The 26,476-nt window shown below is 42.6% G+C and overlaps 2 protein-coding genes across 3 annotated transcripts in view; both read right to left on the bottom strand.

Moving 5' to 3' along the window:
• Positions 1–25,369, bottom strand: part of plekhb1 (pleckstrin homology domain containing B1) — a 100,816-nt gene extending 75,447 nt beyond the window's left edge. For both annotated transcript variants that reach the window (XM_073041882.1, XM_073041883.1), the window contains exons 1-3: positions 25,181–25,369; positions 24,714–24,866; positions 10,180–10,282 (exon numbers count right to left, since the gene is read on the bottom strand). In XM_073041882.1, coding sequence (XP_072897983.1) covers positions 10,180–10,282; positions 24,714–24,866; positions 25,181–25,217 — 293 coding nt within the window. In that variant the 5' untranslated portion in view covers positions 25,218–25,369. The remainder of the gene's footprint in view (positions 1–10,179; positions 10,283–24,713; positions 24,867–25,180) is intronic.
• The window catches only part of LOC140726964 (proteasomal ATPase-associated factor 1-like), a 474,892-nt gene that overhangs the window by 349,169 nt on the left and 99,247 nt on the right, over positions 1–26,476 (bottom strand). The window lies entirely within an intron of this gene.

The raw sequence follows: 26,476 nt of genomic DNA, 5'->3' as shown, positions 1-26,476 counted from the left end.
GTGCACCTGGGTGGCTGTTAGACACTACGCTATGCTGAGAGCAAATAGTTTTTAAATAGCATCAGTTGCATGTGTTTGTGTTCAAAAAGCAGTGATTTTTATCACTGATAATTGGCAAGAAATAAGCAGCAAGACAATTCAGAACAGTGTTGCTCACTGCGGTTTCAAGCATTCAGGCTTAGAGCTGCCAGAAACAGCAGGGAGTGAAAATGAGTTAAGACTTACAAAAAAATTTGAAGGAACAGACAATCATGTTGAACGTTACAATGAAAATGAAGATTTGGAGGATGCAATCGTCAAAGGCAATCAAAGTATATTTATTATCAAAGTATGTATATGTTATACAACCTTGAGATTCATCTCCTGACAGGCAGCCACAAAACGCAGTTCATTATCTGCACTAGGTGTCTCTGCTGATTTTGTTCACTTGCAGTTAATTAAAGAACACAGCATGCACTGGATGAGTTCCTCCATTGATAACTATTAGGAACTATTTCACAATTTTATAGTGCTGTAGTAGTATTGGTAGTGTTCTCATTTGTTCTGTACTTTACCTAAGTGCATCATTTGTTACTCAGTTAAAAGGTAGCTTGTAGCAAAGGTAGCAAAAAAGGTCGATTTTTGCACCCTTTTAACTATTTCCATGAAGCTTTGCCTAATTGGGCCCAAATGCACTGGTCCCGATGTGTCTGAATTAATCAGAATCTACTATGCGTGTATACAGTGAAATCTTATCTTAGGCATCAAGGGGGAAAACACTGGCTATGCACAAGAGATTCAAGAATACCTGTCTAAAAACGAACCCCAGTGGTGCTTGGGCAGCATGAGAACACTCAGAGAATGCTGGAGGAACTCAGCCGGCCAGGCAGTATCTATGGAAAAGAGTAAACAGTTGACGTTTTGGGCCAAGACCCTTCATCTTTTGCATTGCTGCTGCCTGGCCTGTTGAGTTCCTCCAGCATTTTGTGTGTGTTGCTTTGGATTTCCAGCATCTGCAGATTTTCTCTTGTTTGTGGGCATCATGGGTATTACTGACCATGCAAGGCAAGACAGCGTCGACTCTACAGGTGATGCCTCCCTACTGATGTTCTAAACAACTTCTCTGCACTCTTCAAGGCTTGCAACACAACACCAGCCAAGAAAGCTCACCCCCTTCCAGATGAGCAAACAGCAGCAGGCATGAGAAGGACTCTGCAGAGAGTTCACCTCCATAAAGCAGGTGGCTCAGACAACACTCCAGGCTGAGTACTCAGGGAACATGCACACCAGCTCACTGACATATTAATGGATATCTTCAACACTTCAGTCATCCAAGCTGTTGCCCCACATGCTCAAATCAGCCACCATCATCCCTGTGCCAAAGAACTCTACACCTTCAGAACCGCTTGGTAGCATTGATGCCAATTATCACAAAGTGCCTTGAATGGCTGGTAATGGCACTTACCAAAAAGTCCATTCTGGTCACAGTGAACGTTCACCGATATGCTTACCAACAGAACTGCTCTGCGACAGATGCCACGGCAGTAACTCCTGAGAGTGCACATCTCACACAACCTCTCATGGTCCCAAAACACATTCCACACAATCTGGAAAGCTCAGAAATGCTTCTACTTTCTGAAGAGGCTGATGCAAATTGGACTATGCTCATCTATGTATACTCATGTCATTCTTCAGAGGAGCAGTAGAGAGCCTCCTAGCAAGCTGCATCATGGCATGGGTCAGAAACTACACTGCAGTGGACAGGAAATCTCTACAACATGTGGACAAAACTGTCCAATGCATCACCGGCACCAGCCTACCTACTATCAAGGAGTTATACACAGAAAGGTGCTAGAAAAAGGCCAGTAACATCATAAAGGGCCACACACCCTGCTCATGGATTGTTTGTCCCACTCCTATCAGGGAAGAGGTTGTGTAGCGTCCACGCTAGGACCACCAGGCTCAAAAATAGTTACTTTCCCCAAGCTGTAAGCCTGATCAACACTTCCACCACTGCTTTATCATTTCCTGTCAGTCACTTTATGTACAGACACTCCTGTAATCACCTTATGGATACACAGATTACGTATATAAGTTAGCTTATGTATTTATATTTATTGTGTTCTTTATAATTTTTTTGTGTTGCATTGGATTCGGAGTAACAATTAATTCATTCTCCTTTGCACTTGTGTACTGGAAATTACATTAAACAATCTTGAATCTTGAAAGTGACCTATAAGTAACCAGGCATCTAACCTGGTATCCAAGAATATTGTTAGGGATGGAAATAAATTCAGTGTGATTTGTATTTACACTGATGAAAGCGAAGCACATTTTTTCATAATCCCCTTACTGTTCAGAAAGTTATCTTTCAATTAAGATAATATCAGCTGATTTACATCATTCATTGCAATTATACTCAGTTCTCTCATAGATTTTTCTAAAGCTTGCAGTCATCACCCAGTCAGGATATTGCAATGGGACAAAGACTGTTAAATTGTCAAACAGCCGATGTTTAAACAGACTATTATGCTGATTCCTTAATCATATACTGACATTTTTATTTGAATAATACAAGAGCATCCTAGAACCCAAACCTTCAGACACTTCTTTATCTTTGCTTGTTGAGGTTATTGTTCAGCGAAGCCCTCTGAGAATACAGAAGGCACTCTGGTTGTATATTCAGAGAATCAGATATTGCATAGTTAAATAGAAAAACAGACTTAATGAATTTGAACACCTAGCGTGGATTGTTCTATTCTGGCAGTGCGTAGCAGGAATTAATGTGTGCAAATCAACACATAATCCCACAAGGTTCTGTGTCTTTTTGTTTCATTGTTCTTAGGATGTAGGTGACACTGATGTTGCTGCATAGATTGTCCCTCTAGTGCTTTGAAAGTGGAAGCTCCAGGGTGGGGGTCCGGAATTGTAGTCTCGGGCACCAGCAGCTTTCAAAGAGCTGTTGGCTGCCCTTGACATTGAAATGTTTTTCTTAAAAGAGAGGAAAATGCTTCAGGAGAGAACCATCGCATTCATCAGTTAGCCTCTGGCAGTTAAGCAAAAGGTTATATAGCAATGAAGGGCAGCCCTGTATCAATGGCGGGATCATCTGAATGGAATACAGAGGTGGGAAGGCAAAGGGGGGGGGTTGGGTGAAGGGGGGAAATAAAATTATTTTTATAGCCCTCCTTTGAAACATTCACGTGAAACAGGCAGTGAGTGATTGAGGCAATTTTCAGATAATCCAGCTGCATTAATCAAGAGCTCTAATAACTTGAACAGAATGTGTAACCTTGATAAGCCTTGTGCAGTGAGTGTAGAGGCTCAAAATTCTTGCAGCCATTACAGATCTAATAAACCAGAACATCAAAACACCGCTGAACTAATTTGTCCAAAATATTCAGTTGTTACTTATCTGATTAAGTCATTCATCTGAAAATATTGTTAAGGAAATGAAGCAACAGCTCTGATGTTTCAGCTATCTAAACCAGTGACAGTACAGCTTCCTTACTTCATGGGTTAACTGAACTCAGCAGGGATTCTGTTGGTAACATCAGTGCCTCTGGGTCAATGAAAGGAATAGCTAAGTGATGACTCCTGTTGCAACATGCATGGACGTGTATCAGCTAAGTATAGAATCAGGCCATGATGATGCCCTCGTGTTTGACATTCATAATCAATCAGGAAAAGTGTGGAACTTTACACTAGTCATAGAAGGTAGAGAATTAAATCAAACTCCAGAATTCAAAAATTATGCTTTTTTTTATAAAGTGAAAACAAAATCTCCAGTTGGTAATGTTCCTTGTCCTCAGCTAAAGGAAACATTTAACCCATTCTTCACCAGTACCTGTAATTACTGCCAGAGCAGTCTCCATATCAAGCCTTTACAGTATCCATCCAGATAGGATGCTTTCTATCAAAATTGAAAGTAAATTTATTATCAAAGTACATATATGTCTCATATATATCCATGAGATTCATTTTCTTCTGGGCATTCTCAGTAAATACAAAGACACACAATAGGTTCAATGAAAATCTGCATACAAGAAACAGCCAATGTGCAAAATACAACAGACCGTGCAAGTACAAAAAAACACAAAATAGTAATCATTAATAAATAAGTAATATATATCAAAAATATGAGATAAAGAGTCCTTGAAAGTGAAACAATAGGTTGTGGGAAGAGCTCGGTTGCGGAGAGTGAAGCTGACTGAACTTCCCATCTGGTTCAAGAGCCTACTAGATGAGGGGTAATAGCTGTTCTTGAACCTGGTGGTGTGGGTCCCAGGCTCCTGTACCTTCTTCCCGATGGCAGCAACAAGAAAAGAACATAGCCTGGATGGTGGGGTCCATGCTCTGGTGCATCATTGAAAATTAGTGAGGGTGAAATTTGTTCATCCTCCTGAGAAGCTAAAGGTGCTGTTTGGGATTTCTTGGCCATGGTATTAATGCACTTGGACCAGGACAGACTATTGGTGCTGTTCACTCCTAGCAACTTGAAGCTCTCAACCTTCTCAACCTCAGCACCTTTGATGGAAACAGGAGCATGTGCACTGCTCCCCTTCCTATCTTCTGCAAATGTGTAGATGGAGTTAAAGCAGAATACACACAGTTGTGTGTGTATAGAGAGTATATAGAGAGGATACAGCTGTGTGGCCACCAGTACTGAGAATAATTGTTGTAGAGAGGTTGCTGCATATCCTTACTGCTTGTGCTCTATTGGTCAGGAAAACCAGGATCTAGTTGCAAAGGAGTCTAGGATTTCAGAGATGAAATTGGGAGTTTGTAAGTATAGTACTGAAGGCAGGGCTGTAATCGATAAACAATGGGCTGACATAGGAGCATTTACTGTCAAGATGCACTAGAGATAAGGAAAGGCCGAGGAGATGGTGCCTGCCATAGACCTGTTACAGCGGTAGACAAATTGCAATGGGTTGAGGATGTCTGGGAGGCATGAGTTAATGTGTGCTATGACCAGGCTCCCTAAGCACTTCATGATGGCAACGTCAGAGCCAGCAGGCAGTTTTCATTAAGGCATGTTACCTTGTTTTTCTTAAGTTATCAGGATGATAGTGGTCTTGTTAAAACAGCTGGAAGCCTCAGATTGAATCAGGGAGAGGTTAAAAATCTCTGCAAATACCCCTGCCCAGCAGATCAGCACAGGATCTAAGGGCATGTTTCAGAACCATCCAAGCCAGATGCTTTCCAGGGGTTCACTCTCCGGAAGACTGATATTAAGTCTGCAGTGGTGAATATGGGTACGGGTGCTGGCAACTAAACATAACTGGGGCTGTAGATAGCACTTGTATGGGGACAAGGAGTAAAAGAGAAACAAGAGTGGGCATCGGACTGCTGAAAAATGATACTGAAGGAGTAGTAACTGGGAACAAAGAAATGATGAATGATACAAAGATAAGTGGAGGGGCAGGTACTGTTGACAAAACAGAGAGTCTGCAGATAGACTTGGATAGGTTGAGAAAATGGGCTAAGAAGTGGCAGATGAAATACAGCACAGGGAAGTGTATGATCATGTACATTCTTAGAAGGAATAAAGGGCTATTTTCTAAATAGGGACAGAATTCAGAAATTGGAGCTGCAAAGGACTTGGGAGCCCAGGTGCAGGATTCCCTAAAGGTTAACCTGCCGATTGAGTCGGTAATAAGGAAAGCAAATGCAATGTTAGAATTCACTTCCAGAGGACTGGAATATAAAAGTAAGGATGTAAAAATAAGACTTTGTAAGGTATTGGTCATATTACATTTGGAGTATCATGAGCAGTTTTGAACCCCAGATCAATGAATGGATATGCTGGCATTGGAGGAAGTCCAGAGGAAGTTTACGAGAATGATCCAGGGATGAAACAGCAAACATAAAAGGAGTGTTGGATGGTCCTGGGCCTGTATTTGCTGGCTTGAGAAGAATTGTGGGGATGGGGGGGGGGGGGGGGGGGGGGGTGGAGACTCATTGATATCTACCAGATAAAGAAATGCCTACATAGAGTAGATGTGGAGAGAACGTTTCCTACAGTTGAAGCATCTAGGACAAGAGGATACACCTCAAAATAAAAGAATGTCCCTTTAGAACAGAGATGAGGAGCAGTTTCTTTAGCCAGAGAGTGTTGAATCTGTGGAATTCATTGCCATTGACAACTGTGGAGGCCATTGGATATACTTAAAGTAGAGGGTGATGGCTCTTGATTAGTAAAGGTGTGAATAAGGCAAGAGAATGGGCTTAATGAGGGAAAAATAAATCAGCCACGATCAAATGGCAGATTCAGAAGACCAAATGGCCTTATTCTGCTCCTATATCTTATGGTCTTATAGTCCAAGACTGCAATAGGGAGTGAATCTCCCAGTTTTGCCCATCGGTTCCAATTTGGGAACACTGTATTGACCTCTTTGGCAGAGTGATACACTTACTGATAAAGTCATTTACAGCAGTGACGTACTCACCTAGCGGGCCTGCTGAGACATTGAACTTAGACAAGTCAACTGACTCAAAGCAGTCACTTGGAAGCTCATCTGTTTCCTCAGACCAAAACTGTATGACTTCCCATTCTCACATTTCAGCTACTGCTTTTATGCAGGGAGAAGGAACACAGCCTGGCGGTCTGATTTACAGAAGTGTGGGCAGGGGAAGGAGTGGCTCAGTAGGTGTCTTTACACCATAAGACCATAACACGTAAGAGCACAATTAGGCCACTTAGCTCATTGAATCTGCTCCACATTCCATCATGGCTGATTTATTATCCCTTTCAAAGCCATTCTCCTGTCTTCTCCCTGTGACTTTTGGCACCCTTACTAATTAAGAACCTATCAGCCTCCACTTTAAATATACCCAGTGACTTGGCCACCAAAGCCACTGTTGCAATGAATTCCACAGATTCACACCTTTGGCTAAAGATATTCCTCCTCATTTCTCTTCTATAAAGATATCCTTGATCTCTGAGGCTGTACCCTCTAGTCCAAGACTCCCTCACTGTAGAAAACATCCACTCCATGTCCACTCTATCTAGGCCTTTCAATATTTGATAGATTTCAATGACATTACCCCCACCCCTCCATTCTTCTAAACTCCAGTGAGTACAGACCCAGAGTCATCAAAAGCTCCTCATAGAATAACTCTTTGATCCCCAGAATAATTATTGTGAACCTCCTCTGGATCCTGATGGTCTTTGATGGTTATGTAGAAAGGTTCAAGGGTGTCTGAAAGGCTATGAGCAACAACTATGAAGTAGATTAGTGTACTTGGGCTTCTTGTAGCTAGCACAGAGATGGTGGCCCATTTGGTCTGTTTCAACTCTACGTCACTTTGCTTCTTGCTTTTTCTGCTCTTGCTCAAGATAAGATTGCCTGATAATGATTAATATGGAGGATGTTAGCTGCATAAAGTTTAGCCTTCTTAGAGTATGGATTGGCCCAGTCTTAGCCTTACCATTCTTAATAAGATTGCAGGAGCCACATACTGTACATGCCTGAAATGAGACTCACGAAATGGGCACCAATTCCTATCTGGCAAATCTTTAATAACAAGTCTATAGCCAACAGAGACACATGCCTTAGATATGTTGATAAAAATGACAGCCATGTATATCTTTATAGTTCCTCTTGGCCTCCTCTCTCACTGCAGCTGGGACGAATCCATTCTGATGATAATTAAGGACAACTATGTTCACCAGCTGTTTAGCTAAAACCTTAGAGAATAAATGGTGATAGCACACCAGTTATCTACTGATTTTAATTTTTCACTATCATCAGACTTCAGAACAAGGAATTTTCTGCTCTTTTTCATATTTTACCTACTTTAATCCAAGAGGAAAACATAATAGCCAGCTCACTGGTGTCCATTCAATGAACTTCAGTTCAACTACAAGTGCGATAGTTGCCTGAAAGGATAGTAATGGGAGCTGTGGATCAATCACATCAATCTCTATCGGCTAAATTTACAACTGATCCAGGTGTTAAGAGCGGAATACCCATCATCATGGAAGTTATAAATACAAAGTCACATGTTCCTCAAAAATATGTCAACATATCTCAAGACAAGTGTTAGGTGAGGAAACCCACAGTAATGGAAACCATAACTACAAAGTCACCTGTCGCTCTAAGATATGTGAACATATTGGCACCCGACTGTGCAAATGGATCCTCTGTTTCCTCACAGGCCAACTTCTCCTCCACTGTCACCATCTTCACAGGTGCACCACAAGGCTGTGTGCTTAGCCTCCTAGTTTACTTACTTTATACTTATCGGGACTATGTTGGGACTTATCTGTGGAGCGGGAGATTGCAGAATGAGTTGGAGATACTTCCTTGTGGACTCGATGTGCAGGTTTAAAAAGCAAGCAGGTCCTGTCAATACTTCTCTGCAGAGCAGGAGATTGCTTGGGTTAATAGTAACTAAAGTTAATTAGCAAGGGTCAATAAACAGAAGTAGGGTTTGAGCAGAGTGGCCATTGTGTGAGTGGGCAGTGTTAGAGTGGTCAGTCTTTAGCTCACACGGGCTTGGTCAAGAGCAGGTGCAGGCTAGAACTTAACTTGGAGAAGTTAGAGGCATACCAAGTGTAGGCAGGATGATAGTTCAGACAGCAGAATGCTTCTCCTGAGAGATGTGGTATTTCAGGGTAGCCAATGGTCTCCCTGATGGCTACAGCTGCAGGAAGTGCTCCCAACTTCAGCTCTTGATCGACAAGGTCAAGGAACTGGAGCTGGAGCTGGATGCACTCGGGACCATCTGGGAGGCTGAAAACTTCATAGATGATCTTTACTGATGTGGTCACACCCAGAGTGCAGGCTTCAGACAGTAGATCGGTGACCATCAGGAGAAGTAAGGGGAATAAGCAGTCAGGGCAAGCTTCTCCTGTGGCCATTCCCCTCAGCAACAAGAATACACCTTTGGATACTTTTGTGGGGGTTGACCTATCAGGGCACAGCAGCAACAGCCATGTTAGTGGCACTTTGGCTGGCTCTGAGGCTCAGCATAGAAGGGTAAAGTCAGGCAGAGAGGTAGTGGTAATGACTCGATAGTTAGGTGAAAGGATAGGAGATTCATTGGCCATGAAAGAGAATCCAGGATGGTGTGTTACCTCTCCATGCCAGTATTCAGGATGTCTCAGTGCAGCTGCAGAAGATTTTCAAGAGGGTGGGTGAGCAGCCAGAAGTCATGGTGCACGTTGACACCAAAGACATAGGTACAAAAGGGGAAGAGATCCTGCACAGCGAGTATAATGAGTTAAGGAAAAGGCTGAAGAACAGAACTTCCCAGGTAGTAGTCTCTGGATTGCTCCCAGTGCCATAAGCTAGTCAGTTCAGGAACAGGATGATAGTACAGATGGTTTCAGATTTCTGAATCACTTGGATCTCTTCTGGGGAAGGTTTGACATGTACAAAAAGGAAGGGTTACACTGAACCTGAGGGGTACGAATACCCACTTCCTTGCGGGCAGGTTTGCTAGAGCTATTGGGGATGGTTTAAACTAAGTCGGCAGGGGGATGGGAACTGGAGTGAGAGAACTGAGGATGGGGTAGTTGATATACAAGTTGATGCAGTGTGCATTGAGTCCATGAGGTAGGACAGACAGATGATAGAACAAGGACTTTTGCGTAGGACTGTATTTGTCAATGTGGCGTGGATGGCAAGTTTGCAAATCTGATATGAGCAGAGGATTTTGGGAATGGTGGGGGTGGACCACCACAGTAGGGTGAAGGACAGGTGGCAGAGAAGGAGTGCCGGGGCGAGGGGTGGCTCATGTGCAGACATACCCAGCCCTGAGGCATCAAGCAAGGTCATTTGATTCCAAACAATTGGTCTGTTGATCATTTCAGAATGTTTTTCTGGTGCTTCATGCTCCCTATACTCTCCCTTCCCTTTTTTCCAACCTTGATTGCCTCTGCCCTGCCTCAGTCCACAATAGAGATCCATATCAGAATCAGGTTTGTCATCACTCAACTATGTCATGAACTTTGCTTTTTTTAATGTGTCGGCAGTACAATGGAATACATAAAATTACTACACAACTATACAAAAATCTTAGGCACCCTAGCACTACTTATGTGCATAAAATCTTTACACAATACTGCATACATAAAACAACATTGTTTCCTCAGTTTCCCTAGGTCCCTGCTTAGTAGATGAGCCACACTCAGTGGTAAATGATTTTATTAGATCAGATACATGAGAAAGGAAGACTGATAAGACTTACAGTGCATCATCAGCGCTGTCAGCACTAAGTGTCAGTTTTGACCCGTCTTTTAGGTGAATCATCAGCATACATTCCCTACTGGTTTCTTCAGGTGGCAATCTGCCTGATGCAAAAAAGAAAGTAATATTAATTTAGAGGGAAAAAATGGGTTAAAGAAAAAGCCTTTGTTTCTCTTCAGCTGTTTCTATAGCGAACAGTAACTGTATGTTTTAATGTACATGTGTCAAATAAAATTTATCTTTAATCATTAAATCTGGCATTGCAAAAATACTGTTCAGATCTAGCATTATTTCAGTAAATTGGAAATAATAAATGTTGTTACATTCTATGTTCATCATGCCATAACATGAAGTTACAGATAAAATCAACACATGTTGACAAACAAGCAACTGAAGTATTTAGTCTCCAGACAACACCGCCACTTCTAAGTTCTCATTGCAGTCTTGAGATACAACCCTTAAACTTACACTGTTAGAAAACGGGTAACTTCTGAGGAAAAGAAAAAATGATTTGACTTATTTCTAGAGTGAAATCTGAAAACTGTATTTCTAATGGAAGTTTCATAAGAATTCTACAATTATAATTCTTCATATTCGCCATGACATCATACTGATCAACGGAATGCAAGAATTAAAAGCATAAGGCCATTAAGAAGCTTTAAGAAGACCAGTATCATCCTGGTACCTAGTTAAAATAAGGTAATGTGTCTTATTGACTACAGCCTGATATCTACCATCATGAAGTGTTTCGAGAGGCTGGTTATGACACGCATCAACTCCAACTTTCCAGATAAACCTGACCTACTGCCAAAACAGGTTTATGGCAAATGCCATCTCCCTGACCCTACAATCATCTCTGAAATATCTGAGAGTAAAGACACCTGTGTTAGACTGTTGTTGACTATAGCTCCACCTTCAACATTATAATTCCAGGGAAACTCATCACCAAACTCCAAGACCAGGAAGTCAATACCTCCCTCTGCAACTAGATCCTTGGCTTCCTAACCAACAAGCAGCAATCAGTAAGGATAATCAGAAAAAGAACCACCACAATTTTTCTCAATGCTGGTGCTCCACAAGGTTGCATCCTCAGATCCCACTCTACTCTCTGTACACTGTTCGCGCTTCTGATCCAACTCCATCTACGAGTTGTGACACCACCGTTGTGAGCCGCATCTCAAATAATGATGATTTAGAGTACAGGAAGGAGAAAAGGAGCTTAATAACATGGTGTCACGACAAAACCTTTCCCTCAGTGTTGGCCATGCAAAAGGCTGATCATTGACTTAAGACAGTGCACATGTATAAAAAAAAGGGAGGAGGGGAATGAATGGGATGAATATGACCACTCAGTCACGAGTGTACAGGGAGTAGAGTAGGGGGCTGAAGGCTCAACCTTGAGGAGCTTCAACATTGAAAATAATCATGGCTGTGGCTGCCTACCCTTAACAGTCAATTTAATGGAAGACCCTACCCACCCCAGACATTTTCTCTTCTCCCCCTCTCACTGAGCAGAAGATACAAAAGCCAGAAAGCACATACCACTAGCTCAAGGACACCTTCTCCCCCACTGTTATAAGATTATTGAACGGTTCCCTAATGTGACAAAATGGACTCTTCACCTCACAATCTATCTTGTTATGATCTTGTTCTTTATAGTCTACCTGCAAAGCATTTTTTCTGAAGTTGTTACACTTCATTTAGCTTGTACTACCTCAATGGGGAGGAGGTCTGGCCCCTGCACATGCAGCACACTGGCTCACTTGTGTGTGAACACACCCTGAGGCTCGTGAACCATATCCCCAGCTATGGGTAAATAGCCCCACTGCCCTGTGGGCAGCCTTGGGAGAGATAAAGGCTACGGGAGTAAACCCAAACAGCAATTCTGGAGTGGAGCCCCTGAGCTCATTGAACATCCTTCCGGCAGCTCCAGCAGCCAAGCTGGTGCCAAACATATTGCTTCATAAGTTTTTCCTTTGGATTACACTGGTGAGGCCAAGAGGGCGATCCTAACGACGGGGCAACTCAGGATCATCATCACCCATTGTCCTTCAAGACAGATGGATGCCAACCAACCAACCTCAATGCACTGTGTAATGATTGATCTGTATGAACTGTGTGCAAGATAAGCTTTTCATTGTATCTTGGTACAACAATAAACACATTAAATTAATCCAAAAGGACTACTATTCCATAATGCTAGTCATTATTTGGCAAGAACATAAGTTCAACATTTTAGAAACTGCTTCTTCCTCTCTGCCATCAGATTTCTGAACAGTCCATGAACTCATGAACACTACCTCAATATTTTGCTCTCTTTTTGTACTTCCTTTGTTATATTTCTTATTGTCACTTACAGATTTTTATACGGGTGGCGGAGTGGAGACATGTCCCTACTGAAGGAAGTGTAAGGCTCTCCCTCCTTCCGCTAGCCTGCTCAGCCACCTCCCCCCGTCACCCCCCGGATCACGGTCACGTGAAGCGATGGGAGCAGCTGGTGGATGGTCGTATGAGCAGCTGGTGCATATCACAAGTCCTGGTTATGCGACCACTGACACCAGGCAGACAATTTTTGAAGAGTATTGATAATGGCTGGGGTCACCCATCTTGTAAAGATACTGTCCAGAAGAAGGCAATGGCAACCCACTACCACAGGAAAATTTGCCAAGAAGAATCATGGTCATGGATAAGACCAAGATTGCCCATGTCGATATGATATGGCACATAATGATGATGATGATGATGATAAGTACTTTTTTAAATGCATTGGACTGTACTGCTGCCACAAAAAAACAACAAATTTCACAATATATGTCAGTGATAATAAACCTGATTGTGATTCTGATTCTGGTGACACTATGGAAGTTATGTAAAACCCTAACATTAGTGAGCAGGAAACTGGGAGTTCCACTCTAACTATTGCTCACCACCAATATTTCACAACAGACCAGGCATCCAGAATCAGCCTGCACCTGTCTGAGCCCTATCCCTCACCCTTCCCACCAACACCTTCCACCCTTAACCCCACTGATTCACCACCAGGTACAGGAACATCAATTTATTGCAAGTCTGCTGCACTACTTCTACAAAGGTTTGGCCCTTTCTGGGATTCGTTAATCTTGCTTAAGTCTACAGGGGTTACACGGACCCCTGTAGTGTAAGATATTGAAAGACCTTGTTTTATTTTTCCTTGGGAAATTGTAAGACAGGAAAGGTTACAGTTTACAACTGCTTGGAGAGGAGAGGTGGAGGTAGAAAGAGAGGAGAGATGAATGGGAACGAAAGGAATGGAAAGATGAGGAGAGTGGCTACCAATGGGAAAAAGGGTTGTGGATCTGTGGTGGAAACATCTACTCCGAAGCATCTACTGCATTCTCACAAAAATGGCAATCATTGTGACTAAACTCTCCTCGGGCTTCCAGCTGGCTGCTGGTATCGATTATAACCTGGAAGCTTGAGAAAGTTTATTTATCATACGCCGGGAAAGCACAGGATCCTTTTTCATTGCTTTGCAAGTGGATGTCAAGGTCAGCAGAGTCGTGAACATTGATTGCTTAGCTCCTTCAAGAGAATGTTAGTGGAATACTACACTTTCGCTTCCATTTCACCTGACAATACCAGCCACAGCAAAAATGCATTTCCCACTTTAGAAAGTGGGACCAGATTTAACTGCTGCGAAGCACTCACAAAATGGTCCATTTAATGTATACGAGTGGTTAGTGCTGGCCACGTTAAAAAACAAATTTCACAACATATGCCAGTGATATTAAACCTGATTCTGACTCTGATGAGACCATTATAAGGAACAGGCAGCACAGAACTTGGCCTATCACAGAATCTGAAGTGCTGTGTTATTTATCACATCTACTCCAACCGGATCATGTAGGTGCAAATCTCTCCAATTCAGCAAATGTCAGCTTATGGATGAGTACGGTTTAGAGGAAGAAAAATGGTGAGAGTTCTGGTATAGGACCAGTTTAGCAAAATTCAGAGCAAAATTCTGCTGCTAATTCAATATATTCTCAATAAAATTTAAAAATCTCCAAATTGGCAATCACTAATATGGTCCATAAATAAGGACATAAAATTTGGAAAATGTGAAATGTCACAATTCTGTTACAGTGCTAAGGACTTCACTATAATATCTACCCAACATTGTTTGGTGCCAGACTGGATTCACAGCACAACATCTTGTTTTTACAGTAACCCTGACTGAGCAGGGAGAGGTGAACAAACAGTAATGGCTATCATTTCCTACACGTGCTTATAGCTTTCTTTTAGGCTGCTATATTGGATTATTAAGTGATAGGAACCCATCCGAATGAAGAATTTCCAAGCCTCAAACCTGGAGGCATCTGGCAGAGTAGGTAAATCTATGTAAAATTATCTAAGAAAGGGAAAGAAATATGACAATGTTTATATAATCCCAGCAGTAATCATAAACTGTTGTCTTATGCAGGGTCAGTGTTAGTGCTTTTTAGTGCAAGTTATTTGGAGATATTGTTTGCTTAAAATTAGTTGCCATCCACAAATCAAGGGAATTCACAATGATTTGAACAACATCATTTTACATCATTCCAATGTTACCTGTTGTAACTTGTATTTGTTCTTTATTTCTGTTGGTAATTTCCCTGTGTCATAATGAACGATGAAAATGCAGGAAGTTTCTAACAGTCAAGTTTTAGGGAAATTCCAGGCAGCAGCACCTCCATAGCTCACCACATGAGCAAAAGTATTTTTCTTATTGTTCTGCAAATGGGCAGATAGTTTTTGTTTTCTTGTTCATGCGGTTCTTATTCTGATATTATTTTAATACTTAAGGGGATTACCTTTTTAATAAGACCGTCAGACATAGAAGCAGAATTAGTCTATTAGCCTGTCATGTCTGCTCTGCCGTTCCATCATGGCTGATTTACTGCCCCTCTCGACATTTTTCTGCCTTCTCTCCATAACCTAAGACACTCCTATTAACCAAGAACCTATCAACCTCTGATTTAACTATACCCAATGACCTGGACTCCACAGCCCTTTACGGCACTGAATTCCACAGATTTGCCACCCTTTAGATAAAGAAATTCCTCCTCATCTCTGTTCTAAAGGGACGTCCTTCTATTCTGTGTCTGCGCCCTCTGGTCATAGACTCCCTCACTATAGGAAACATCCACTCTGTCTAGGCTTTTCAATATTCTATAGGCTTCAATGAGATTCCCCTCCCCTCCCAATTCTTCTTACTCCAGTACAGGCCCAAAGATATCAAATGCTCCTCATATATTATCCCTAAGGTAAGATATGGACTTCAGCAAGGCCTTTGACAAAGTTCCACATGGAAGGTTAGTTAAGAAGGTTCAGTCGTTAGGTATTAATGCTGGAGTAATAAAATGGATTCAACAGTGGCTAGACGGGAGATGCCAGAGAGTAGTGGTGGATAATTGTTTATCGGGATGGAGGCCGGTGACTAGCGGGGTACCTCAGGGATCTGTTTTGGGCCCAATGTTGTTTGTAATATACATAAATGATCTGGATGATGGGGTGGTAAATTGGATTAGTAAGTATGCTGATGATACTAAGGTAGGAGGTGTTGTGGATAATGAGGTGGGTTTTCAAAGCTTGCAGGGAGATTTATGCCGGTTAGAAGAATGGGCTGAACGTTGGCAGATGGAGTTTAATGCTGAGAAGTGTGAGGTTCTACATTTTGGCAGGAATAATCCAAATAGAACATACAGGGTAAATGGTAGGGCATTGAGGAATGCAGTGGAACAGAGAGATCTAGGAATAACAGTGCATAGTTCCCTGAAGGTGGAGTCTCATGTAGATAGGGTGGTGAAGAAGGCTTTTGGAACGCTGGCCTTTATAAATCAGAGCATTGAGTACAGAAGTTGGGATGTAATGTTAAAATTGTACAAGGCATTGGTAAGGCCAAATTTGGAATATTGTGTACAGTTCTGGTCACCGAATTATAGGAAAGATATCAATAAATTAGAGAGAGTGCAGAGACGATTTACTAGGATGTTACCTGGGTTTCAGCACTTAAGTTACAGAGAAAGGTTGAACAAGTTAGGTCTCTATTCATTGGAGCGTAGAAGGTTGAGGGGGGATTTGATCGAGGTATTTAAAATGTTGAGAGGGATAGATAGAGTTGACGTGAATAGGCTGTTTCCATTGAGAGTAGGGGAGATTCAAACGAGAGGACATGATTTGAGAGTTAGGGGGCAAAAGTTTAAGGGAAACACAAGGGGGTATTTCTTTACTCAGAGAGTGATAGCTGTGTGGAATGAGCTTCCTGTAGAAGTAGTAGAGGCCAGTTCAGTTGTGTCATTTAAGGTAAAATTGGATAGGTATATGGACAGGAAAGGAGTGGAGGGTTATGGGCTGAGTGCGGGTAGGTGGGACTAGGTGAGATTAAGAGTTCGGCACGGACTAGGAGGGCCGGAATGGCCTGTTTCCGTGCTGTGATTGTTATATGGTTATATGGTTATATAAGATAGAAGATGATGAGAGGCATTGATTGTGTGGATAGTCAGAGGCTTTTTCCCAGGGCTGAAATGGTTGCCACAAGAGGACACAGGTTTAAGGTGCTGGGGAGTAGGTACAGAGGAGATGTCAGAGGTAAGTTTTTTACTCAGAGAGTGGTGAATGCATGGAATGGGCTGCAGGCAATGGTGGTGGAGGCGGATATAATAGGGTCTTTTAAGAGTCTTCTGGATAGGTACATGGAGCTTACAAAAAATAGAGGGCTATAGGTAAGCCTAGTAATTTCTAAGGTAGGGACATGTTCGGCACAGCTTTGTGGGCCGAAGGGCCTGTATTGTGCTGTAGGTTTTCTATGTTTCTATGTTTCTTTCATTTCCAGGGCAATTCTCGTGAACCTCATCTGGACCCTCTCCAATGTCAGCACATCCTTTCTTAGATAAGGGGCCCAAAACTGCTCTCAATACTCCAAGTGTGTTCTGACCAAATCCTTATAAAGCCTTAGCATTACATCCTTGCTTTGTTATTCTAATCCTCTCAAAATGTATGCTAACATTACATCCTTACCACTGACTTAATGAGATTGTAAGATAATGTAATTGGTGGAAACATACAGATTTCCAACCACCGACATTGGGTTGGGGGTCACTTTGAGAGGCTGGTCTGACGTGATGAGGTAATTACGTAAAGGACTTTTAGCGTATTTTGAGTTCAGGTTTTGGAGTTCAGGAAACGTCTTATTACAGTTTTCTTAAACTTAAAATGCCTCACGTTGTGTTATCTGTGAAAACCTATATTGGTGACCCCCATGCTCTTGTACGATTCCAGAGTTACTGAACAAGTTGCTTTGAAACTGCTGGAATTTTAGAAGCAAAATGCCATCGCTTGGGTTGTACAAGCTGAGGCCCTACTCGCGCTGCGAGAAATCACAGCCAATGTCACCAAGTTCTACTATGCGGTAGCGTCACTTGGAAACTCCACAGCTATGAGACTGGTAAGTTACTGGAACATCCGCCTGAGCACCATAAATACCGATTGCTGAAAACTTACCTTTTACAGACTTTTGGACCATCAAAGTCTGAGCTATCCTTACAGTTGCTCTCCTTTCCCGGCCTCAGTGATGCTAAGCTGACAGAGCTAATGAATCACATGCTGTTTCTCTTGGGAAATCACCATCCTTGCTTTATTTTCAAAGAACTCTTCATGCAGCAAATGCCTGATTGTTCGCACAGGCCTCGCAAATATACCCGTGATGACTACAGAGAGCTTGCTAAAATGGCTGAGAGTCTACACACATCTAGGCAGTAGTGCATCATTTCTCCTCCTATCTCTAGCTCAATTAGCTTGGTCAACAAAGCCCCCAACATAAGCACACCCACGCCTGAGAAACAGATGATGTCAAGCCTGTGTTTTTACCACACTCGCTTTGGTACAAATGCTAGGAAGTGCTGACCACCTTGCAGTTTCAACAGTGCCTGTGCATCAGGACAGCAGAGCTCTGTGAACACCGTGGCTTCCAGCTGCCAAGGATGTCTCCTGTTCATTATGGACACCCTTTCAGGGCGATGCTCCCTGCCTGTTAACAGTGCTGCCAGCATCGCCTATTGATGAGAAGGCAAAGAGTGCTGAAACCTCAGCGGGATTCAGACCTATGGGACACAACAAGTGACACTCTGCTTCACTGGGCGATGTTGCACATGAGGCTTCATTCTGGCTGAAGTGGCTAGACCTCTGCTCAGTACAGATTTCCTGTGTGCCCAAGGACTATTAGTTGATCTTAAGAACTACCGGCTTGTGGAATTCAAGGACTTTGGGTTGTTACCCTGCTCTCCCAGTAAATTCCCCACAACGACTGTCAATCGCATACACCATTGCATGTGAGTTTACTTGATTGCTGGGCAGATTCCCAGACCGCACCAAGCCCACATTCTCCACAATAGCCATAAAACACAGAGATGAGTAACACATTTTTACAACTGGCCCACGTCCATGGTTGCGCGTGTAGACTGGACCCAGAAAAGCTGGCAACCATGAAGGCTGAGTTTGCCAACATGGAAAGACTTGGCATTGTACGCCAGTCGAATAGCCTCCAGGCTTTGCCCCTCCATACGGTCCTTAATTCCGATTTTGGTTGCTGCCTATACGGCACTTGTTCACAACTGATAGACAACATATTAAGGGGAAATAAATGTCATGGCTGATTGCCTCTCATGGCCAGCCATTGAGGCCATACACATAGGGGTTGACTATACTGGCATGTCAGCCAACCAAGCTACTGACCCAGAGGTCCAGGCTTACCAGACAGCCTGCGGTTGGCTGACATTAAGTTCGGAAAAGCTGGGGTTTCTCTCCTGTGCAGTGTCTCAACTGGTTGCCGTCATCCCAAATTGCCTGCAAACTGGCGGTGGACTGTGTTTGAGTCCATGTATGGCCTCTTGCATCCGGGTCAGAAGGCCTCACAGAAACTGGTTGCACTAAAGTTTGTGTGGCACGGCCTTAGAAAGGATGTGTGTGATTGGACTGCAGCCTATATGGAGTGCCAGCAGTCAAGAATTAACCATCATGTCCAGGCATAATTGGCAACTCTTGAGGTCCCTGAGCAGCAGTTTAACGTCGTCAATGTGGACTTCGTTGGTCCTCTTCCCCCCTCCTGCAGTTTCACGCACATTACCATGACGCACCATAACACCAGGTGGTCAGAAGTCGTCCCTCTAGCATCAAAGGTAGCCGCAGATGTGGCTCAGGTGTTCATCAACACCTGGGTCACTCAGTTTGACATCACATTTGATATTTCCTCTAACCATGGTTCCCAATTCATATCAGACCTTCGGACTGCGATGACCTGGCTACATTACTCCAAAACCGTATTACACATAGTCCAATGGCCCATGCAAGTGGTTTCACCACTCCTTAAAGGCTGCTCTGAGAGCTTCCCTGAGTGTTGGCATGATCGTCTTCCATGAGTCCTGTTGGGACTCAGAACTACTCCAAAGAGGAGCTTATTGGCTTTTCAACAGCGCTCCACCTTCCTCAGTAAATTCAATTCCTTTTTCACCTATTCTTACCTCCCGTCATGACATAGAGCACCCCTAGGTTCCTGTTAACCTATTTTCTGCCCCGTTTGTTTTCATCTGCCATGATGTACACCAGCATCCCCTTAGGCCCCCTTACAGTGGCCTGGTCTGCATTTTTGAATGGAGAGAAAAGAATGTGTTTCGATAGACCGCCTTAAACCGGTCCACCAGGATTAGGAGGATTCCACTATCATGCCGCTGGCATCACAACAGGACCATGAGTGTGCCAACTCTTACTGGATGAGTCAGAGAACTCGTTCACCCATGGAACATAGGATCTGAGCTGGGTGGCTCATCCGTGCGCTGAACAGGCTCACAATGCCAGTTTTAGTGAATTCTGGGGAGGCCTGTGTAGGGTAATGTAGTTGGTGGAAACGTACAGAATTCACAACCATCAACCACTAATACAGGCTGGTCTGACATGATGAGGTAATTATGTAAAAATTTTTTTTGCACATTTTGTGTTCAAGAAATGCGTTGTTACCATTTTCTTAAACTTAAAATACCTCAAGTCATGTTATTTGCATAAACCTACAAGATCACTCTCACCTTTCCAGCACTCTCTAGATGTTTCCCTATATTTTTCAGAGCAGTTCAAATTGCTATTTCAATGGAAACCACCGAGAGAAATGCAATTGTGTAACAGTCAGGAATGAAAGTGAGTATGAACAAAAGTACAACAGTTAAACAGAAACCAGCCTGACCTAACAAACTGTGTTACCATTGTGGCTGGGGCTCACATATATCACAGCAATGCAGATTTAAAGGCGAAACCTGCAGAAAATGCGACAAAGTAAGACATACAAAAAGCATATCAGGCAGATAAAAATAAATGGACTGCACAGGGAAGAGAAAAGCATGAAAGGTAAGTGGTAGTTTCAAATAAAGTGCTAACCTCATGCTGTTGATGAAAAATCTGATAATGGTGGAGGTGACGCAGGACTGTGTTGCCTTGAGATTAACAAAGTGAAATTCACAATAGACAAGCAATATGACTTACACCAGAAGTGAATGGCAAATAAATTAAAATGGAATTGGACACTGGCTCAGCTGTTTCAGTCATTCCACAAAGTGAGTTTGATTGGCATTTCAAAGATACTAAACTGAAGCCTGCTGTTATCCAACTAATAACTTATATTGGAGAAAAGATAACTCCAGTGTGCATGACATGTGTATCACTGAAATACAACAACCAACAAGTCACATCAGGCCTGTATGTGGTAAAAACTGGAGGCCAGCATTGTGGGAGTGTGATTGGCTGTGACAAAAATAACTTGATTGAAGATCCATCCACCATTTGCATGCATCTGTCTCCATGTTGTACACCACGAACCAGTGGCTGACAGAGGGCAAACAGGTGTTGGTGCCAATCTCTGTGACTCTAGTTGGAAAACATATTGGACCAAAAAAGAACCATGCTCCTCACAGAAATTGTGAAAATGCAGAAAGCAGTCATCCGACTACAACGGTTTTTGTAGGCAACATATCTGAGAAAGCTACTGATATGTTAATCAGGCAGTTACTTGCAAAATGTGGCTTAGTTTTAAGCTGGAAGCGAGCTCAAGGAACTTCAGGAAAGTTGCAAGAATTCAGCTTTTGTGTGTATGAAGAATCTACTTTGCATGCATTAATGTCATTGCATGAACTTCAAGTGGGAGACAAAAAGCTGTTTGTAAAAGTAGATGGAAAGACCAAAGCCCAGTGGGATGAATGGAAGGGCAAATAAAAGGAGTCAACGGAGATATGAAAACAGGACTTGTCAGATGATGTCATGGATGAGGAAAGTAAGAGGAGAGATCAGATCATAAAGGGAGCAATAAAAGGGTTAATAAGAGAATACTCCAGTGAACTAAATGCACCTTCCTAAGATCAAGATGTACAAACGTTTGTACATTCTAGAAAGAAAAAAAGAAAGAAAAAGTGTAGGATAAAGAGAGAGAAAGAAACCGAGACCTGGAGAGAAGCAAGAGTTGAAGTAGATCCAGAGAGACAAGCTGGGAAAAGGAGAAGCGAGTTGTCCAGAGCTCTCAGAACCACTTCCTGCTTTCTCAAAGGGAGGAGGCCCAGAATCTAAGGTTGTTTTTACAGCCACAGTTCTCATCTGCCAAGCAGAGCAACCTCCCTTGTCAGGAATGACGTTATGCCACAAGAGTAAGAAATCTTCCACAACAATTAAATCTTTAGGTCTGAATGGGACAATTTAAAATTTACTGTGCCCTGGTTGTCTATACAGCTGTTGTATTATATCATATATTGTGTATATAGTTGAGATGCATTCTATATTGAGTTGGCGTTTATGGCTAACACGGAGGAGTGTTGTGCATTTAATATTTCAGTAATATTTGAAAAAAATTGTAAATATATTGTTTGAGTAAGCATTCTTTATTTGCTTATATACCATAATTCATTATGGTTATTTGTAAAAATACGTGAATTGCATATGTCACGACGCTACCATGTGATATACTTACACTGCCCTTAAAGTAAAAAAGCAAAGTTAGACTCGTAGTTGGGACTCTCCATGTTTTCCTTCCAAGTAGTTTTATGATTGGAGTTACAAAACATAACATATAGCATGCCTTTTCTATTCTAGCTCTCCTGACTTCTGGCTTCTGTATAATATTCTGTATAAAGATGCAACATGTGAAGAAGAAAGAAGGCATCAATTGTGGGGTGGGGGGAGGGGGCTTCAGAAATAGTACATCAAATAATTTTTAAATAGGTCACTTTTACTGTTCTGCTCAGTTCCAATGAACCTCCTGAGCCATCATCTCAAAAAAAAGCAAGGCAAGCCTTCCAAATACAAATGAAAATTCTGAACTTGGGTCAGTCTACTGGAATCTTTCTTTACAATCCCCCATTACTGAACCATTTCTTATGCCGTCCAAGATAACCCAAGATAACCAAATTGTGTTGAATTATGATTTCTTATGTTGTACCCCAACATGAATTTGGAAAGCCCCAAACTTTACTCTTTCTATTGCCTCCACCACTGCACTTCACAGTAAACACTTCAAACCAATTTTATAATGCTGTTTACATTGTATTTATGTACATATGTACATTTTATTCCATGTCTGTACTTCTAACTTTATTTGTATATATGTCTTTATTCTGCATAATTATTGAAGGTTGTCAGTTTTTGTTGCATGTAGCGCTAACATACCACAGCAATTTCCAAATACACGTAAAAGTATATAGCAAATAAAATTGATCCTTGGTCTGTTATAAACAAAATGTCCTACCAACAGTATGAAATGGATTCAAATCAATGTCTCAATGGCATCAACTACTACAGGGTCATATAAGAAGATATGGGGCATATGGATTGGAAACTGGTACTCAATCCAAGCATTTATCCACCATTCAAGCCTTCTGTCTTTCTCTATCTATTAGTGTAAAGTTCTGTCCAGTTCTCTTTCACATGCTTGTCCAGTCTATGCTTGAATGTGTCATTTGCACCATTCTCTGTTGAAGAATATTCCATATTGGTTTTAGACGGGTCATATTCTGCAGGAGGTTGGTCACCAGTGGAGTGCCTCAGGGATCTGTTCTGGGACCCTTACTCTTTGTTATTTTTATAAATGACCTGGATGAGGAAGTGGAGGGATGGGTTAGTAAGTTTGCTGATGACACAAAGGTTGGGGGTGTTGTGGATAGTCTGGAGGCTGTCAGAGGTTACAGTGGGACATTGATAGGATGCAAAATTGGGTTGAGAAGTGGCAGATGGAGTTCAACCCGGATAAGTGTGAAGTGGTTCATTTTGTTAGGTCAAATATGATGACAGAATATAGTATTAATGGTAAGACTCTTGGCAGTGTGGAGGATCAGAAGGATCTTGGGGTCCGAGTCCATAGGATGCTCAAGGCAGGTTGACTCTGTGGTTAAGAAGGCATACAGTGCATTGGCCTCCATCAACCGTGGGATTGAATTTAGGAGCCGAGAGGTAATGTTGCAGTTATATAGGACCCTGGTCAGACCCTGATGCACCATCAATAACTCTCGGAGACAGGAGGCGAATGATAGGCTTTTATTAGCAGCAAAAGAGACCACAACATCTTGGAGACTGAGGGAGGAGCAGTGCCTCCAATCGCCTTTATACAGTGGTCTGTGGGAGGAGCCACAGGAGCAGTCAGCAGAAGGGCGTGTCCAGACAGGTATACATAGTTTACCACAGACCCCACTTGGAGTACTGTGCTCAGTTCTGGTCGCCTCACTACAGGAAGGATGTGGAAGCCATAGAAAGAGCGCAGAGGAAATTTATGAGGATGTTGCCTGGATTGGGGAACATGCCTTATGAAAATAGGTTGAGTGAACTCGGCCTTTTCTCCTTGGAATGACGGAGGATGAGAGGTGACCAGATAGAGGTGTATAAGATGATGAGAGGCATTGATTGTGTGGATAGTCAGAGGTTTTTTCCCAGGGCTGAAATGGTTGCCACAAGAGGACACAGGTTTAAGGTGCTGGGGAGTAGGTACAGAGGAGATGTCAGGGGTAAGTTTTTTACTCAGAGAGTGGTGAGGGCGTGGAATGGGCTGCTGGCAACGGTGGTGGGGGCAGATACGATAGTGTCTTTCAAGAGACTTTTTGATAGGTACATGGAGCTTAGAAAAATAGAGGGCTATAGGTAAGCCTAGTAATTTCTAAGATAGGGATATGTTCGGCACAACTTTGTCGGCCGAAGGGCCTGTATTGAGCTGTAGGTTTTCTATGTTTCTATATTCTCACCACTCTTTCAGTCTAGAACTTTCTTCAGAATTCCCTATTGGAATTTCTTGGGGACAACCTGATACTGATCACTTCAGTAGCAATGTTATCTTTCTAACCCACTCTATTGAAACTTCTTGTAATATTAAAGAAAGTTCCATTAGGCCAGCCACCCCCAACAACCTTTCTTTCTCAAGAGAAAAATGATCTAATTTGTTCAGAAAGCTGTTCGCCAGAGATTGAAACAGATCATTATTAAACTTACAAAGTGACAGGAAATATTTACCTGTGCATTCATATCCCACCTTTACACTTAAGCAATTTATTTTTAGATGGATTCTGTCTTCCAGTTGATTGCGATTTTCATCTTGATAATAATAAAGGCTACCGTCCAGCCATAAATCAAACCAGTTCCTCTTCCATCGTCGAAGAACTGAGCCTACAGATACACATAACATATATTCATCAGCTCGTCTTGTTTACTACTGAACTTTAAAATGGTTCAATTAAAATAAAGCTTCAAATAACACAAATAAAGAAAGCTCCTGCCTCTTAAAAGTCAAAAAGGGGCCGGTTTCATATCGTATAGGGGTTTCCTCACAATTCTTTCAAAATTAAGCACTATGAAAGTAATTAGAAACATAATTGATTTAAATACTTGTTATAGATATGTAATGAAATATAAGTACAACTATTTTAACTTCTTTTAATGTGTCCCTTTTGAAAATGCAGCAATGAGTTAAAAGCACTGACTTTGTCTCCACAACCAGCCACTCTTCACCAGGGCCATCTTCGGTCATCCAAAAGAAGGGACGCCCACCCAGCGGGATCCGGGACGGCTTCCTTGTCTCTCGCCTGGTTTGGGGCTGAATTTGTCTTCCTTCGCACACCTACACTGGAACAATTCACACTCAACACTTCAGAGAAAGACGGCCTCTTCTCTTAATCCTGATCCCAATGACCGGATTAGGATTTATCGTCACTGGTTGATCCAGCTACTGAAGGCAAGAAGCTTCTAGAAAACAGGTGGAGGATGTTTTGCAATTTCACACACACACACACACACACACACACACACACACACACACACACACACACACACACACACACACACACACACACACACACACACACACACACACACACACACACACACACACACACACACACACACACTCTTCAGAAACTAGTTCTGTTTCTGCCGCTCTTCACAAAACAAAGTATGCATTTCTTTGCCAGGCTCCCCAGACAAGCAATTGCCTAGAGCTGCCTTCAAATACAAGCAATCAATTATTAATTTCAACATTACAAATTGCTAAGTCAATTAATTCTTAAAAATAGGTTAAAATTGGTTTTTAATTTCTAAAACACACCATTCGCATCCAGGCACTTTCTAGTAAGTTTCAACTATTATGTATAAGAAAGATGGTGGTTGTCTCTCGGGGTCCGAGGAAGACTAAACATTCTGCAGTCACTGGGGATACACAGGTGGCTTCGGAGGCCGAATGCCAAAGCACACAGGCGGTTGCAGGTTGGGGGTGGAATGGTGGTTGTTAGAACAGGTGCATACACAGCTCTGTAGCGCCGGTCTCATGCTGCTGCAAGGCGCTGATTTCGGTTATCCTCAAAGTCAGATGCAGCTTTTCTGGTCAGGGGGCGCCACGCAGCCCTGTTGGCTGCGGACTCAAGTTGTCGAGGCTGGAGGTCTGCCCATTTGATGTATGATTTCAAATTGTCTTTGAATCATTTTTTGGGGCAGCCCTGATTGCGACTGCCATACTCAAGCTCACTGTAGAGCAGCTGCCTGGGGATTCTTGTTTCACCCATGCGGATTACATGGCCAGTCCAGCGTAGCTGGGCCTGGAGGATCCTTGCCTCAATGTTTGTGCTGTTGGCTCTGTCAAGGACTTCCTGATTGGTGATTCGGTCCTGCCATCGAATCCTCATGATCGACCGCAGAGAGCGCATGTGAAACTGCTCCAGCTGTTTGATGTGCCTGCGGTACAGGGTCCAGGTTTCGCAGCCGTACAGGAGATGGGTGAGGACCAC

The sequence above is a fragment of the Hemitrygon akajei genome, chromosome 4 (genome assembly GCF_048418815.1).
Source record: "Hemitrygon akajei chromosome 4, sHemAka1.3, whole genome shotgun sequence".
In the NCBI taxonomy this organism is placed as follows: domain Eukaryota; kingdom Metazoa; phylum Chordata; class Chondrichthyes; order Myliobatiformes; family Dasyatidae; genus Hemitrygon; species Hemitrygon akajei.
This window is presented reverse-complemented; position numbering and strand designations above follow the sequence as displayed.